The sequence below is a fragment of the Apostichopus japonicus genome, chromosome 20 (assembly GCF_037975245.1).
Source record: "Apostichopus japonicus isolate 1M-3 chromosome 20, ASM3797524v1, whole genome shotgun sequence".
Taxonomy (NCBI): Eukaryota; Metazoa; Echinodermata; class Holothuroidea; order Aspidochirotida; family Stichopodidae; genus Apostichopus; species Apostichopus japonicus.
The window spans coordinates 31,036,292-31,054,123 of record NC_092580.1 but is presented as its reverse complement, the minus strand read 5'-3'; the positions used below and the strand labels follow the sequence as shown (position 1 = coordinate 31,054,123).

Here is a 17,832-nt window from a genome sequence, read left to right as displayed (position 1 = left end):
TCACACAGTTGCAGTCATGCAAGGGGACTGGGGTTGAGAACGAATCAGTGGTTCGGGATAGTTTGGTTTTCGTACCCAGGTTCTTTCCTAGGTGACTTTTTCTTTAAAAAAGTACCAACAGTTGGTACTTCCGTTCTCTCAACAGGAAGTTGTTTCCTGCCCCCCCCCCCCCGGAAACTAACGACTTAGCTACCAACTATGTGATGGACGGAGCCCTGACTTCACCGATGGGAAGCGGAGGGGATTCAGTTGGTAGAGAAAATCAGTCTCTATTATTTAATGAGAAAAATTCAAACTAATAAAGATTTTTGTGCCAATCAAATTCAGTATACCTTAAATGCATAAACGTAAGGACGACAGGTGTAGGCCTAGTATATACACTCCCTCACCCCATCCATGATATATATATGGTATCGCTGAATATGGTGACTCCCAGGGTGGCCGGGGACGGTGTAACCCATGGTAAGTTTGCCCAAACCTTCACATTTAGGAGTTTTTTTTAGAAATGAAGCCCTTCACCCTAAAGCATTACCCTATCACAGGGTTCCATCTTCCCCCATATTTGAAGAATACCGGTTGAGTGCTTATATAAGGAGATCCATTGCATATAAGCACTATATTTATACATTTGTTATTTGACCTCAGTTACCTTGGTAAATACCTATTTTGATAGTACTTGACATAACCATAATTCCTGTGAAGGTTGCAATTAAGTCAAGTCTATGTTTTTATATGTTTACATTTATAGTGAAAAAGTAGCTTTCGACCTATGACTTTGAACTATCATTGTGAAAATCTGCAAGACACAAAGCCGTTTAAGGAGGAGTGTTTGACACAATTTCTCTCTAAAGTTATACACATATGACCTATGGCCTCAGTGACAATGTAACCTACATATTTTTTATCACTTGGCACACCCATTATAATGGGTGTGCCAAGTATCCATTAGTAGGTTGCAAGTCCAGTGGGTTTTTGTGTGTGTGTTATGTTACATTAAACAGTCGCTTTTGACCTTACGTTCTGGAGGTCTGCAAGACTTCCATCCCAGCAAACACAAAAACGTTTTCAAAACGTTATTAAAACGTTTCGTCTTTTGTTTTGATAACGTTACTTGTGGTGTAATAAATATGTCACAAAAACGTTTTCAGGCTATTATTTCAAAACATTTTTTCGTTAAAACATTAATATAACATTAATATCCCATAGAAACGTTATACCGACGTTTTTATAACACCACATTTAACCAGTGGCGGAGCGTCCGTACAGTCAGGGGCGGATGCCCCCCCCCCTCCCTGACGGACTCAAATGGACTGCTGGCGCCCTTTTCAGCCTTTTACCACTTTTTACTTATTCGCGATTATTGACTTTTTTAATTGCGCTCTCATCTGCCTATTGACATTTGTCACATTTTTTTTGGCGATGACACCTATTTATTCTTCGTTTATCTGCAAATTAGCAAGGCCCGGAAAGGGTCATTTCCGGCGATCTAGGGGGTATCTTTACTCAAAAATTTCGGTACGCTCCGCGCCAACCCGTGGTGGCGCTCCGCTTAGATAGCGTCGGAAGCGCCTTATACAGACCATTCTCGACCCTCAATACCCCTATCTCCGCCACTGCATTTAACGGTATAAAAACATATTTTAGAGGCTCTTTTAAAAGTGTTATGATAACGTTTTGTGTTTGCTGGGATTGTGGGGCAGCTTCTTACCAAGTTGAATATTTACACAGTCTTTTAGGAGGAGTGCATGACATAAAATTGTGCCTGTAACATGGGTGGTCCCGTTGCTTTTACTACTGTATCAGCCATAATATAGGCTCCAATGACAAACCGTTTACAAGTTTCTCATGTGGGCTAGCCCTATGGTAAAGTAAGAGTGAAGGGTAGAGCACTGGCTTCCACTGGATTTAACATATTGTGGCGGATCTTTCTGTAACTATGGTTAGAGCTTCATCCATACAAGTATACATAGTTGTTTATTACTTTGTACTCATGTAATTTTCCGTCATAGAAGCTCATTGCGTAATATGTTTTGATTTGTCAGACGGCGTCCCACATGTAGAGATGTGGATTTTAATTTCTCGTGAAACTATTCTATGCCTGTTGACGTTGCAACAAAACATAAGTCGAAAAGTTGAGTTGTTTACAGGTTAAGAAGGTTTCTCATACGAATACAAAATTCGGGACTTGTTCGATCCTATGTGTGCAGTTGTATATGTTCTCCTGAAAATACCGATAGGTAAACAGAAGTGGTATGCCTTCTGGTAACCTTAAGTACTAGTGCTAGCTCAAGCCTAGGTGGAAACATTGTTACTTAGGCCTAGGCCTAGATCAGTCTACTCCAAGTTAACTGAAATAAATTTAATGATTTAGGTGTACCCCATCCCAGATTAATCTGCATGGAAACTGCTAATACTTAGTTAGTTCTAACATTAGTACTCACGATAAACATATCATTTAACATCAAATTATGTATGTAAATAATGTTCTTGCTAGTTATATGATGGGAATGCATTTATTTACATGTAGCAGATTTTTGCTTGTGGTGCTCTAACTTATTAATTACTAGTAGATTGTTGATTGTATCTTTGTTGTGAAGGCCTAAATCTCACATTCCACACTTGCCACGTATAGTTAACATAAATCATATCCTAATTTAAGGCAGATCGAGCAACATGATCCAAGGAAAATAATACATGAATCTTATTTGCATGAATTATTAAACCTATCTGTGGGAATAATTTATTGCTCATACTTTGTGTAGCAGTTTTCCGGTCCATTAAGTTTTTGCCCTATGAAAATGATAAGGTGCTATCAACATAAACTGCTGTACATGTTTGCATTTGTGTTTTTATTTGCTCTAAAACATTTTATACAAGATAAATGCCTATGGACTGTAGTGTGCTGGTATTCCTAAGATTATCACCTGGAATGAAATACCATACTTTTAACCCAAGTGAATTTCATGTACAGTAACCATATCTCAACAACCTTTAACATTAAAATTTTACACTCAAAATAAGGAAAATTGTTACCAACTTCATGGACAAGTTATATTGTTCTTTTGTTTTATTTTTAATGTCAATATATATTGTGAATGTCAATGTTTTAATACAACTTTATAAAATATCTTTAGGTTTAAGGTTACTGAAGAAAGCTGCCATGACGGATAAGGAATTCCACTCAGAGGCTTCTAAGCCTTCTAAGCCTTCTGCAGAGCTTGAGGGTGGACCTGAAAGCTTAGGTAATGTCTCAGTTGAAGGTGCAGGAAATGAAACTATTTTAGCTCTTTATTACTCTGGAGATATTTACGTTCAAATGTGCTGGTGGCTAGGATATACTTTCCTGATTCTATGCACAGCTGTCTGGATATCTTGGAGGCTATTCGGTCAAGAAATTTCTGAAATTCTTCTGTTGCAAGGTTATCAACTACCTGAAAAGACCAGTCGGCCAAAGCAAAATCAGAGGCAAGTATGATACTCACTGAATTGTTAGTCAGTTAGAACTTAACCTTAATTCAGTCAAAAATATTATATAGCCCCCTGACTGATACCTTGTATGTAAACCAACGTTGTTATCAACTTTGCAACATCCAAAGTCTTAGATCTTGCGGTCCAAGACCTACTGTAGAAAAAGTCGTTAGTACCATTGGAACCAATGGCTTATCTTTAAATCCTTTTAAACAGTTGGCAACTCACTTGCTTAATTAAACTAATTATTCCTATCCTTATTTACACTTAGTCATACTTACAACTTACAACATGTTTCCAACCTTGGTTGATTCACAAAACTAGTTATTATTATCTTACAGAATTTATGTAGAACCTTATCCAATAAAAAATCGCTCTAAGGCGCTTTACAATGAAAACGAACAAGTCAAGAAAATAAACAATAAATGAATGCTAAAGATAGAGATATATACAGTAAGGGTAAAAAGGTATTAAATAGTAGAAAGGTAAAATAAATGCAAAATTCAAAAAGGCTAAAAATGAACTTCAAGAAATAGGCCGATATAAAGAAATATACAATTCCTGAAGATCAATAAAAGGTAGTTCTAAGAAGGTAAGTATTCACATGGTTTTGAATTCTTTAATATTTATTGCACACTTGGCTTTTCCGGTTCTAACGAGTAAAGCAATAAACAGTAAAGGCCATTTTGTGTCAATAACATTTTCCTTGAAATAGCTGATTCAAACATTGGACTTACATTTGTGACAATGCATTATTTTAATTTGTCCTAGTGGATTTGTTATCATAAAAGTTATCAGTCAAACAGTGGTACTAGGTATTGGTATTACTGAACATCTGGTTTTGTCATGGATTGACAAACACAATATGGAGTCCTGCTTATTTCCCAATCCTTAATATTTATTGAATTCTTTTCCTTCTTTTAGTGCGCCGGACCACAGTGAACATCAAAAGTCAGATTGAACCTTTGGTGACAGTACAAGTAGACCTTGCCTGCTTGTGTGGTATCCTTGCATGATGATCTAAAGACCACCTGCAGATGTGAAGAAAGCAGGGAATATAGTGTCTGCCATCAATTCCTGTCTTCCAGATTTCAGAAGGATACAATTATACAAGCATCTTTGTGTACAGCATTTTTAGTCTGTTGAGATATTCCACATGAATATTATCATTCGGCCTCTGAAAAAGATCCTGCTAGGATCGAAACATCAGGCCCACTTACCTTAACACAAGAATAAGGTCTGTGTAACTTTCCTTTTCCTGATCTTTGGAAAGTGCAAGAGGAAGTTTCAAATGTTTTCTTCAGTTATTGAAAGCTTTTTGTGTGAACTTGAAAAATGTACGATTCCTTTTGTTTCGGTGTCTATTTAGCTTCAACTTCTTACTATTTTCAGTGAAGTGATGCAAAAATGGATGGTTAATATATTGTTGGTATCTAGGGCCAATGCTAGGTATTTGTTTCATGCATTCTGGACCAAATTGTTGGTTGAGTAAAGTAGCAGTCTGTGTGCCATGGACTGTAATATAAACCACAGATACATGGTAAGAAAGGCATCAAAGAACATAAACCAGTGACATTTGAAGAAGCAAAACCTACGGTATATATACTTTACCTGCTAAAGTACCCCATAAGTAAAATCTTGTACACCAAGACTCACATGCATCTTGTTGTGTGTTAAATACAGTCAAAGGTTACTGTTGCATTATTTAAAACTTTTGTGAAAACTGTTCTACTAAGGGGTGAAAATGTGATACTTGATTGAATTTCTCGTGACACCATAAGATGTAGGATATTATGTAGCTAATACTGAGGTCAACCGTTGAATTGATTCTTACAAAGAGAAAGAAATTAATGCTTCAATCTCTTTCTCATGGCTTGCAGTCTTAAGTGTTGATAGTGTAACCATATACTTCATATTTGAAAGGACAAAGTTCTCCTTATTGTAGCTTAGAGAGCTGGTAAGATAACTGAAAAAATTCACAAATTTGAATTTCATTATGTTAAAAGTGGCTGTGAAATATGATAGGAAACCTTATTGATTTGATTTATTAACTATTCGCATTCTGTTTAATATATTAGTTGTGTTCTCATGCATCTGTTCTTTCATCCCTAACCATATCACAGATACCTTGCTGATAAGCAATCATCTAAAATATTGCTGTATATTGCTATATAAAATTCCTGATGATATTCCAGATATAACACCAGCATGTTTTCACAATCTATAAAATAAAGCACTGCGAGTTATAACCTGCTCAAGTTTACTGCTTTCAAAACTGTCAAAAACAGAACAATTACAAGAAAATGTGTACAAGTTCAGGTTAGCTTCACACCGAACCTGCAATTTTTACAAAATCAGTATGTTCTTTCATTCATTACTGATTTGTAATTTACAAAAGAGAGCAACTATCAGTCTTACTTTAGCCTGCTCTTTAATTTATGACCAGAAAATAAATTGTTCTGGTAAGGTTTCAGTAAGAATTACACATTTTCATATGATGTCAGGTAGTCTGTGAATACTCTCAGATCAATGTGCATTGTTCGATACCAGAAGAAAGAAATGTAAATAAGAAAAGATCAGTTTGAAGTTGAACATTTTATTTGTATATTCTTATATCTCATATTGAATATTTGACAATGGATTTTATTGTAGCTATTAAATAGCAATATATTTATAAATATACATATTTGCTTCTTGACATAAATAATTGGCAGCTAGTCTCATAGAAGATCCACAATTTAAAATAAAATTACATTAATATATATTTCTGATATGTACTATAAGTAAAAGGAATAAGTCCTTTTTTGTCTGAAAAATAAGAACCTGTCACTCACTTGTTTCCTTTAGAAACTAAAATTCCACACAAATTGAAACTTATTTCATAAATCTTGTTCCTTCAATCTCCATTATAGATGTGTTAATACGAATGTTTTTTTTAATCTTTTGTTACTCCAATACATGAAATCGTCGGTAATCTATAGTCTGGGTTAATCTTCCTCAAAATAGCTATTTCCCTGTTATTAATTTGTCCTTGATACTGGGAAACACCTACCTACTCTTATCCCAGATGTAATCAAGTTTCCTTCTGCATGAACTAAGATTATATTTCCTTGGATAAAAAATAAAACATTTTTCAAGCAAAGACAATTGCATTAATGTCATTCACTAATTGTGGCTAGATACTTTAAAATTACATGTCTTCATGGGACATCATTCTAGCAAGAATTTTTTTAACATTATGAAAACCAGCTTTAGGACAAAATTCTTACAAACAAAAAAAACGACATATTCTGTGTTTGTAACAAGTAATAACTCAAGTGCCTACATTACCATAGGCGTAGGAGCCCAATTTGATTGGAGAGGGGGCTGTAACGACTTGCTGAAAAATATAACAAAAATTTCTGCGCAAAAAAAATTCACAGCATATTGCCTGAATTTTCACAAATATATTTCATTGGGGGGGCTGCATCCCCCCCCCCCAGCCTCCTACGCCTATGTACATTACAATATGCAAAGTGATTTGAAAAGGAATACTTTTCTCCATAGAGACAACACACATTACGATCTTCCCTGCCTATAGCTAATACCACCCGAGTCCCTGTTTTGGCCAAAAATAGGGGAGATTGAATATCTACCCGAGTTGGTAATGCTAGCCATACTGAATGCTCCCCTGTGAAAATTCATGATTAAACAACACAGTGTATTATTTCAACGGTCGAGCCAAACTTGTCTTCATGCACACACTGGAAAGAAGTGCTGTTCATTAGAGCACTTGTGTTTACAATCATACAGCTGATGGGTCAATTAATTAGGTGCACTCAAGGATGAATCCTAATGGCAATACTTTGGGCATCAAGTAACATAAATTAATGCTCGAGTGAATTTGAGGACTGTTTTTCTATAGGCAGGCTTAACCTTCATGCAGAACACAGGTAGTGGCTAGACACAACCTTGAAATAAAGTGCCTGGTTTAAAACTCTTGACATACTGTATAATCACTTGATTTGTTAAATAAACTTGAGAAAGTAAAGGGTAGTAAGCTGCGAAGGTAAGGTTAACAAATTAAGGTAAACTCAAGACATAGACCAAAACCATTTATGATATCTTACTGTTTGTAAAAAGCCTTCTTTTTGGCTTCTGCAGCACGTTCCATTCAAACTTACAATATTAAGAAACCGCCTCCAGATACAACAGTTGTGGCTTCAGATCTGCTACTAAGGTTACAAGGTACGTGACAGTGAGTGATGGCTTGAAGCTAGCAGTCAATGTCTGCAATCTATGCAACACAATCCTACCTCTGGTGCAATCTGAAATTGATACAAATATTCATAGCAAATGTTCTTGTGTGTGGATGGTGCAAAGGAAATGTTTTTTTTCCCTTCTGATATGACGACTTGTAATAATACAGCGTTTGGGAATAGATAACCTGGTGAATGTTATAGCCGGCATTTACAGTATTGCTACAGTAGTCATATGACATCATTGTCATGACCTGTGGAGTATCATGTACTACTGAATTTGGCAGCTCACAACCAGCTGTTATGCTGTTAAAGCAGCCAGCTATTCCTTACATGGCCTACAGTGACAGAGAAATTGCTAGAAATGCTAAAATGACCAAGGAGTCTTCTGTGAATTTTGGTACCATCAAGTGATGCTTCGTTGATTCACTTTATAGTCCCTTCATACTAAAGGTTTGATGAGCAGTACTTGTATATCCATAACATTAGTACCAGTCAAACCCATCTTCAGTAGATTGTTACCATTCATATATTCAGTGAAGAATGTATAAGAGTCATTATGTTTCAGTGCCTCCAATGCACTAACGTTGTAAGCAGATGCGTTTGACACTAGACCCGGAAAAACCCACGCACCAGCAGCATCAGTGGGTCCATCCTGACCATCAGTGCCCCCACAGAGAAATGTCACCTCAAAACCCTTGGTTTCTAAGGTTTGAATTGCTATAGCCCAGGCCAAGGCCATCTCTTGGTTTCTTCCTCCCATGCCTTTCCCTTGCATAGTCACAGTTGTCTCACCAGCACCTATAATGCAGACTGGATTGTTCCCAATCGCCAATGCAAGCAATGACTCGCATGTATCTTCAGAGATCTGAAAAGAGTTGAGTAAGTCCGGTAACCTCAATTGCTCACAAGAACTGCTTTCTGGAGCTCTAATAATTTTGCTCAATAGCTCAGCCAGTTCAGCATACAGTTCTCCGATCTCCCTTGCCTCTCCGCAAATGGAGTCGGATAACAGAAAGGGGCTATAGCCCATTTGTTCTGAAGCCTTCATACTGGCAGCAACAGCCTTCCTATTATTTCCAACAATGATGTTGTTGACATGGTCAAAGTCGACATGGAATGTAGAATTATTTGGCTGGGTTTGAGATATGACTGCTCTGATGACATCATGGATTTCCCCAGGTAGCGTATACTTATCAAGAATCTGAAGACACTCGTGAGACGTAGCTTGACTGGGTGCAGTCGGTCCACTAGCAATGAGCTCGATGGGATCTCCCACAATGTCGGAGAGTATCAGTGAGATGATCTGAAAGACAGACAACTGAGTTTAATTAATTGCAGAACTATAATGAATTTGTAAATGTTAGAAAACACCTATGATTGGTAATATCAGCCGATGAAACTTCATACAGGTGTTCGACATGAAAGTTTAATGAAAGGGGATTGCAGCTAAGAGGCAATTGTCACAAAGGTTTAATAGCAAGGGGGTGTGGCATTTGCCAAATATGGATCTTTTGTTACTACGAGTCCTGTTCCTTAACCCAAAGGGAATATCCATGAGGCAAACCAAAGGATCATTTGATTAACTCAAATATCTTACAAAGGGGGTTCTAAATTTTGTAATGATGTGGCCATTCTAGCATATCTAGCAGGTTTTGCAATACTATATAGTCATTTTCTTATTCACACCCAAATTCCTTTCTAAACTTTTCTTAGCCTAAGAATTTTGCAGAGAATTTACTTCACATTTCTTTCATTTCAAAGATAAACATTACTTTATATGTCTACCAATCCCTAAAGGTACCTCAGTATATTTCACAAATGCAGATATTAAGGAAAAGCATATCCTAATTGATTTGCCTTGATATTGGCTCTTTGCCACAGAAGCCTCTGTAGTAAAGCAACTATGTATGTTAAGTCAGCTTAGTATCTTTAAATGTTTCAATGATTGCTATTGGACCCAGAGTCATGGTCTTCTCAACAAATGGAAAATCTTACAAGGAGCAAAAACATCAATCTTAAAGTCATCAAGTTTCTTATTATTAACATCCTACCTTGGCAGGTCGGGCAAGCAAGGCTAATTTGCCTCCTTTCAAAGACGATACTGCTGACCTTACTGTGTTGAGCTCTTGTATTGAAGCCCCTCTGGAAGCAAGAAGGTTTGTTATGTTCTGTTTTTGTTGCAGAGTAATGGGAGGTGTAGGAGACGGTAATAGAGCTGATCCACCTCCTGGGGGAAAATGGAAAGAAGAAAAAAAGAGTTTAAAAAATACTAAAATTATAGTGGCAAGATTTAAATATAACCTAATACAATTGCATACAAAGTTGAGGTTGTTGCTGATTAAAGGGTTATCTTTGAAAACATTTACTGAAGTACCCACACACCTAAATTTATGATACACAATTGACCCCCCCCCCCCCCCAAAAAAAAGTGGTTTCAATTACTAAAAGGAACTTTCACAATTGTTGTATTTCTTTAAAACAAGCTGCATATTGACATATTGTATTCCCATTAATTAAGCATTCAAATGTGCCAGACATCCTTTGGTTGTATGGTTATTTATTAGATACTCACAGGTTAGCACAACTTTTAAAGAAAGTCAGCAAAATGCACTTGGCAAGCACCATAAACAAATGTCATGCCTGTATTGTATCTTTATTTTCTATCTTTTTTTCTATCTTTTTCCTTTCTTTGTCTATGTTTTATCGTGGTATTACTAGCTATCATACACATCTTTTATTTCATGTGCAATTACTGTACATATGAAATTTATTATACAATAATTCTGAATTTAAAGGGTGTGAAGACTTGGGCAAAAGGAAACGTCTCATGCCGGTAATCTGACCTAGTTTCGAATGAGGTGTAACAGAAGTGTTAGACACCACCATCGATCCCAGAAAATACACATACAGCTTGCTACCTTCGGTAATTAGACACTAGTGTACAGTCAGCACATACAGCTGCAGTCAATACCCACAGCACAGTGTACAAACGATACATGGACATCTCAGGTCCAGCTAAAGATAACAAGGTATCACGTTTCATTACTGTCTGCACTTTGTAGCGACAAGCAGAAAACTTCACTTGCAAGCAACGGAAAGTTAACTTTTTCAGAGCGCGGTTTGGGGCAAGTCTTCAATGCCTTTAAAGGGGAAAAAACATCACACTAACACGAAAATTCTTAAAATCTACCAGGACACTCATTCAACAAAAACTAGAGCCCATGATCAAGGAAATCCAGATAGATGATACTGCACCTGATATGAGAACCAACAGGATATCCTCTTCACATAAATTCATGGCAAGCTGTTTTATCTTCTGAGCAGCTAGCATGGAGTTTTCATCTGGAATATTGTTTCTGGCTCCTTCTATTATTTCAACTTTAGAAAATTCTGATGGCCACAAATGACTGCAAAAGTGAAAACAGACAAGGGCAATAACAAAACTCCCTTCATCAAATCATTTGTCAGGTAAGAAAATGATATGTCAGTCTGTCCATGATGATACATAACGATATGTGTTGGCAGTTAGATATAAATGCACCACAGATACAAAACAAGAAAATGAAACGTTAAGTGGATCCAATGCCCAAACATATTCATTAAAGTGTTGTAAGCTATAATTGTTAATATTTATAAACTTAGGATTATCTAAGTTGACTGATATGCAGTAACATATGAAGGAAGAACAAAGAATCGGTTATAATGCTGATAAAGTCTGTTTAGTGACATAGTAAATAAGAAGATACATGCATGAATATTAAAGGTAGTCTGTATAGGCCCCGAATTATAGCATGCTATAATTGCTGGAAGTTTTCAAAAAGTACTTTCCTGGAGGTCTTTACTCTCCAAATTGTTCTCAGACATTTTTAAGGAACACACAAGATGACTGAATGTCCCAGTGAGGAAAATATCCTCGAGGGTTGTAAAACAAACAGTTTAAGAATTTTGAACAAAGGTGACCATATTTGAATATCTAGCATATTTGGGGCCAATACAGCATACCTTTAATGAGGTAAACTTTTATGATCCCATAAGCATGTACTGTATCTATATACTAACATTGTATTATCAAAGTTCATCCTTGTCCAAAGCTTGTGGTTGTTGAGACACCGTGTTTACAAGCTAGGGCGTCAGATACACATGCACACATATGCACCCACACACACATATATATATACACGCATAAGCCCATTTGACTGAATAGGCTCCAATGGATGGAAAGCATCGGAACCAAAATTTCAAAATATAGGCTGCTTTATCTGCATGTTTGAAAGGAGCTTCTTACAGCCAAACGTTTGAAAAACATTTAGACGACAGCATCCATCTTAAAACTATTTTCCAATGCAATCGGCACTTTTCTGGAGTTAAATCTCTCAAATGTGAATCAAATTACTACTTTTGCATCAGATAGACTAGAGCATTAAACCATTAACAACATTTGTAATTCAATTTCAAGTATTAAACCAGGATACTATAAGAACATTTTTCAAATAAGAACAAACATTTTTCTTGCTTCTTGTTGGGAGTAAGATAATGAACCATGTGTTACAGGAACTACCTGAAATCTGTCAAATTAAATACTTTATAAAATTTAAGATTTGTTTTAGTAAACTGAGATTGAAGCTATTGAAAGCATCATCAAATAAAGTTCATGCCAAGTTTTTTATCCAGCATAATATGAATATAAGTTATGATCAGACATCCCATTTCTTTTATTGAACTTTAGCATGAAAAATTTACTTTAAAAAGTCTCTATAAAATATTCCAATTGTTGTGTTTAAAAGAAATGAATCTTTAATACCTTTTACCAGCATTTTGTAACGCTTCCTTTAAACCCACAGGAGTGCTGGCAACTCCACTTACAATGTGATCCCCCAGACAATGTTCAGCAGCAGAAACCATGCCTACAACAGCTTTTCCAAATGCTGCAATATGTACATTCCTCTTGAGTTTGTAAACTTGATCACCCACAAAAAGCTTATCTCCCTTTACTGTTAAAGCTTCTTTCACCATTTTTCCTGGTAAGACTGCTTCAACGCCAGCTTGGAATATCATCTTCGCATCTGACGCTTGCTTCTCGGTGATAGAATGATCGATTGAATAGTCGACTGATGCGGACATTTTGAAAGACCAAAGTGATCTTGGACATTGCTGGTATGCTGACCTCAAAAAGCACTTGATAGGTGGCATAAGATGCAACATTACAATGTAACTTGCATACCACAGCTGTGAAGGGAACAAAATATTTAAAAAAATTGAGATAACATTGAAACATTTATGGGTATCAAATTGCTGATCAAGAGGGAAACTGAGGTCCTTTCATTAATGAAAAGGGAACATGTACTCCAGTACTACAAATTCTGGGGATATATATTGCATGGATATGATTGTGGCAAAAGCAACTGACTGAGATGAGGTGGACATAGGGCAAAGGAGCAGTATAAGGATTAGGGTAAGGATTAGTCGCACCAATTACTGTTCCCCTTTACGGCAGGAGTACTTAGCGCCATCATCATGTGGTGGCGCTACGTACTCATGCCATAAAGGGGAACAGTAATTGGTGCTACAAATCCTTATCCTCAATTTTCACCATTTTATGGTTGAAACAGTGAATACCACTTGTGAAAGAAGCAAAAATGTGGTTTGCTACTTTGTGAACATGTTATTCAACATCTTAAAACTACTCCTGAAGAAAACGCAAGTTTAATGTGGAGTCCACACTGAACTGGGAAAGTGCAACAAAGGGAAAATGAAGGTGCAAAACATGAATATGTTTACTGTGAGCCTTAAATTAGATCACCAAAATTTCATTGCTCCATAAATACTCCCTCGTGATGCAGTGTGGTGTTATTTTGTGCACTGATATATGGTGCCTACATGGGCATGCTGTTTTGTCCTAATTTGATAAAAATTTGATGAAATTATGGTCCTGTTACAATTATCTGTAAAAAATGATAGCCAGGCTGCTTGTGTTTCTATCATAGCCCAGTCTACTTTAAATTGATGGAATGCATCTGAAATTCAAATGGGCGGCCTCCTTATTATTAGGAACAGTGGCGTAGCCAGGATTTTTTCGGTGGGGGGGGCGCTGAGGGGCCTTGGCCATTTCCTGGGAGGGCGTCTTGTTACTATCTAAGCGGAGAGCCACCATGAGTTGGCGCGTAGCGTAGAAAAAAAATTTAGCTAAAAAGGCCTCCTAGATCATTGGAAATGACACTTCCCAGGCCTTGTAAGCTGCTGTAAAGTTTTCTCAACATCCTTTATTTTGAGATCCCATGTCTTGATATGGTCATCAAATAGTTTAGTGAAATAGAAAGAAAAACAGTCTGGTAAGTTACTTTGAAATACCATGACTTATCTTTTGTGAGTTTGACACCGGCATTGACATTTTTCGACAAATCTGCACATTGCGCGTGGAAAATAACGAAAGATTGACTGGGCTTTGAGGCAAGTGCCGTAACATACTGAAATGACCGAACTATATAAAAAACTGACATCAAAGATTGCGTCTGAAATATTATTAGGGTGATAGACTGATTGGCCGTTATAGTTCTCAACGATAGTATTGTCTTGCAAATTTGTTTTTTTAGCGGTTTTAAGAGCATCAGGGCACGTCCCAGAAGTGTAACAGAAAATGTAACAGAGTATTGAGGCAATGACGCAAACAATGATGTGAGAAACCTGTATGATGTCAGCATTTTTTATACCTTTTAACATCTTCTATGGCATTCCATTACCTGGAAACCACCTTCTATAAGGGTATAGTATAGCTCACTAGCTTGTTTGATCAGTTAATGTGCACTGGTTACGTGATCCTGGTTGGCTGTTTGTATTAGTATTTATTCAGGCACGTATAGAGAGGGATTTTCGAAGGGAGGGGCGAACCTGTAGGCAAATTATCAGAGCCGTAGATTCGGCATTGGAAACTAACTAAGCGTAGCGCCACCATGAGTTGGCGCGAAGCGCACCAGAAAATTTTGGCCGAAAATGTCTCCCAGATCGCTGGAAATGGCACTTCCCAGGCATTGCAAGTTTCATCTAAGCATTTTCTATTTTGAAATTACTAGCGATATCATAAAAACGTACACAAAAATATGCTCAAGGGGGGGGGGGAGGAGCGGTCTCCCCCTTTGCCCCCCCTGGCTACGCGCCTGTATTTATTAGAGCAGGAATTATATAATTCGACAGTCGTTAACATGCGTTTTCAGTACAGTGCGACTACTGTAGATTAAGTCAGGTTTTTTCAGCAACTATAGCCTACTGCCGGTCCGCGGTCGAAGGGTCGTTCATGGTTGGTCATCATGGAGATTCGAGACCACTCAGACCAATGATATATTTTTCGCACATGTAATTTTTTTCGACACCCAAATCCCAGTGGGGGGGGCGACAAGCTTTTATGGGGGCTATCGCCCCCCACGCCCCCCGTAGCTACGTCACCGATTAGGAATTACAAATTATGCAATTCTTTGTTCGTATTAATTACAGCAAGAAACGTTTAAAGGGTGTGAAGACTCGTGCAAAAAGTCCAATGCCGGTAATCTGACCTAATTTCGAATGAGGTGTAACAGAAGTGTTATAGACACCACCATCGATCCCAGAAAATACACACACAGCTTGCTACCGTCGGAAATTAGACACTAGTGTACAGTCAGTACATACAGCTGCGGTCAATACCCACAGCACAGTGTATACACGATACATCAGGACATCTCAGGTCCAGCTAAAGATAACAAGGTATCACATTTCATTACTGTACTGTATGCATTTTGTAGCGACACAAACAAAACGTCACTTGCAAGCAACGGAAAGTTAACTTTTTCAGATGGCCGCATGCGGTTTGGAGCGAGTCTTCAATGCCTTTAAGATACGTTGCATTTAGGGATATTTGGGATACTAGGCCTATCTCCACTCTTCACACTGGTCAGTAACAGATGACTGCTGAGTGGATACTAGCAACACATAGAAACTCAGTGTATTGAGAGTCTATGATGATTTGATGCTACTTTGCGTTAAGTTTTTGTAACTAACGTCGGGCATTACTAGGTTACACTAGTATAGTAAAGGCTTTATAATTGACACACCTCCATAATTGACACACCTTTAAATATTACTAGCAGCGATACAGCAGGCAACCTAAACTTTTTGCAGCCAAGCAGAGTTACACATTTGATGAGTTTCAATCCTATTCTGATATATGCTGATCAAATTGGGTTTTTTATAAGCTTTTAACACCCTCCCACCCCCCCCCCCCCTCCCAGTTTTGCACGTTTTCTTGGCATTTGGAAATCGTACTCTCTAAAAATAACTAAAATTGCCTAAATGATACCACTACTCTCTGGGACCTGACCTATCTGAGCTTAGAGGCTCAGATCATAGCAAACAGCATCCAAAGTCAATGGATGTATACTTAGGCCTACACTACAGACTACAGTAGCTTATCGATGGATGTGTCAATATAAGGGTATGAAAGAACTTGACACATGACATTTGTGGTCAAATTCTGTTCAATTGTACGTTGCGTAGCCACAGAACAATAAATATTTTGGGATCATGCCATTTCTGAGGAACTACACATATGAAAAAACGCATAGTTGAGTGATTTGGATTTTTCGTTGATAGACATCGTTGGTGTCAATTATGGAAATATGAGCCCATCGTGCGCTATAGTCTAACGCTAGGAACTTACTACTGCATGTACGTAGACCTGCCTAAGTTCAAGGCTAAGCCCTAATTAGAGGGAATTATCAGTACTATAACTTTTAAGTCTAGCATTACATGATGAGCAATGATCATCAGCCAGGTAGTGTTTTAACTGCCTTCACTTCAAAGTTGTTGCAACTACACACAAACACTGTAACTTACATTGTTTTCTTAATATCACACGGACTGCATGACACGCTTGAGATAATTCATTCACCGTGGATCAGGAATCCCTTTGCCTCGACAAAACGTACCTTGTATCCCAGTTGCAGACGACGTGCATTTGTACATGATCGGGCGCTATGGCAAGCCAAGCTTATCGCAGTAGATTAGGCGCGGATTAGTATAGAAATGCGGCGAAGGATTAGCATATCATAGTCAATTAATCTTCAGCAGTAATTTAATCAGTTGAATTATCATTCATAACTGATCGTTCGGCAGTTTAACTGATATGAAACTGGTGCTTTATCAAAGATATTTCTTCTCGACGGATATTACAAATGCTAAATACATGCAGTGGCGAACTGGCCACACAGGCATTTGGGCAATGTCTGGTGGGTCAGTGAGCCGGTGGGTTGGGAGCCTGGTAAAAATTACAGCCTATTTTTCGGGCTGTGTAGAAATATATTATTAACTGTGTGAATCAGCTCATGAAATCACCATGTTAATTAGTCTGTTAGTTCGTAACAAAAGAACGTGCTATTAGCAACCCGTCCGTGCTAATGGATTTTATTTAGATTTTTTTTCAAGCATGTTGTCACAAAATGCTTTTAAGTCACATATTTTTGTCTATTTTTGTTTACGTTTTCAACTTTTCTCAGTTTAATCAAGTGTTGCTTCTGGAAAATTATTTTTGGGTCACTTTTAAAGGATTATTGTAACCTACAAAATTGAGAAATGTAGCACAATTTGGCATCTAGGCATTCCTTAACTACAACAACAAAAATCAATGGGGAGGGGCATACCCCTCCCCTTAGACCCCTCCCCAGGACGGCGATCACTATGTAAGTAGCATATCATTGAATAATGGGCCGGTCTAGGAGGAAAATGCCCGGGCCGGTTTTAAAACCCAGTCCGCCCTGAATACATGTCTTTATGAACATGATAAAACGCGATTTTCCGATACAATAAAATATTGTTGTAAAAGTAAAGTCTGCGTGACAAGAGGCACATGTATGAAAAGTCCACGAAAGTCTAAATAAATAACCGTTAAATAGAAGGTACTTTCCAATCAATACAACGCAATTTGCAGAACAGGGCCAGCTGTCGGTGCATTTAAATGGATATTGTGGTAGCAAACAATGTCAGACTTATATCGAAGGAGAAATATTTTCACAAATTACTCGAGATATGATTAACTGAATGTAACCTGTTTTGACTGGCTAAGCTTTTCATTACTCCATAAAGTTGCGTCACAGTATGA

General features: G+C 37.5%; 1 protein-coding gene and 1 long non-coding RNA gene across 2 annotated transcripts; one reads left to right on the top strand and one right to left on the bottom strand.

Annotated features, from left to right (window-relative positions):
• The first annotated feature begins 2,057 nt into the window (after positions 1-2,057).
• LOC139961120 (uncharacterized) lies at positions 2,058-6,060 on the top strand. The gene is made up of 3 exons (XR_011790726.1): positions 2,058-2,237; positions 3,135-3,465; positions 4,393-6,060. It is a non-coding gene; the product is annotated as an uncharacterized lncRNA (long non-coding RNA).
• A 494-nt stretch (positions 6,061-6,554) lies between these two features.
• LOC139961118 (glycerate kinase-like) lies at positions 6,555-16,905 on the bottom strand. The gene is made up of 5 exons (XM_071960023.1): positions 16,572-16,905; positions 12,511-12,935; positions 10,965-11,116; positions 9,761-9,936; positions 6,555-9,012 (listed from the first exon to the last, which is right to left on the bottom strand). The coding sequence occupies exons 2-5, from the start codon at positions 12,909-12,911 to the stop codon at positions 8,149-8,151; spliced, it is 1,593 nt and encodes a 530-aa protein (XP_071816124.1). The 5' UTR covers positions 12,912-12,935; positions 16,572-16,905; the 3' UTR covers positions 6,555-8,148.
• Between the last annotated feature and the right edge of the window lie 927 nt (positions 16,906-17,832).

What these genes read in the sequence shown, in the direction of transcription:
- LOC139961118 (XM_071960023.1), bottom strand. Translation starts at nt 12,911, where the DNA reads ATGTTGCATCTTATGCCACCTATCAAGTGCTTTTTGAGGTCAGCATAC. An exon ending in TTACAAAATGCTGGTAAAAG is followed by an intron (nt 11,117 to 12,510) that starts GTATTAAAGATT and finishes TCACTTTTGCAG; the next exon opens with TCATTTGTGGCCATCAGAAT. An exon ending in TGCTTGCCCGACCTGCCAAG is followed by an intron (nt 9,013 to 9,760) that starts GTAGGATGTTAA and finishes TCTGTCTTTCAG; the next exon opens with ATCATCTCACTGATACTCTC.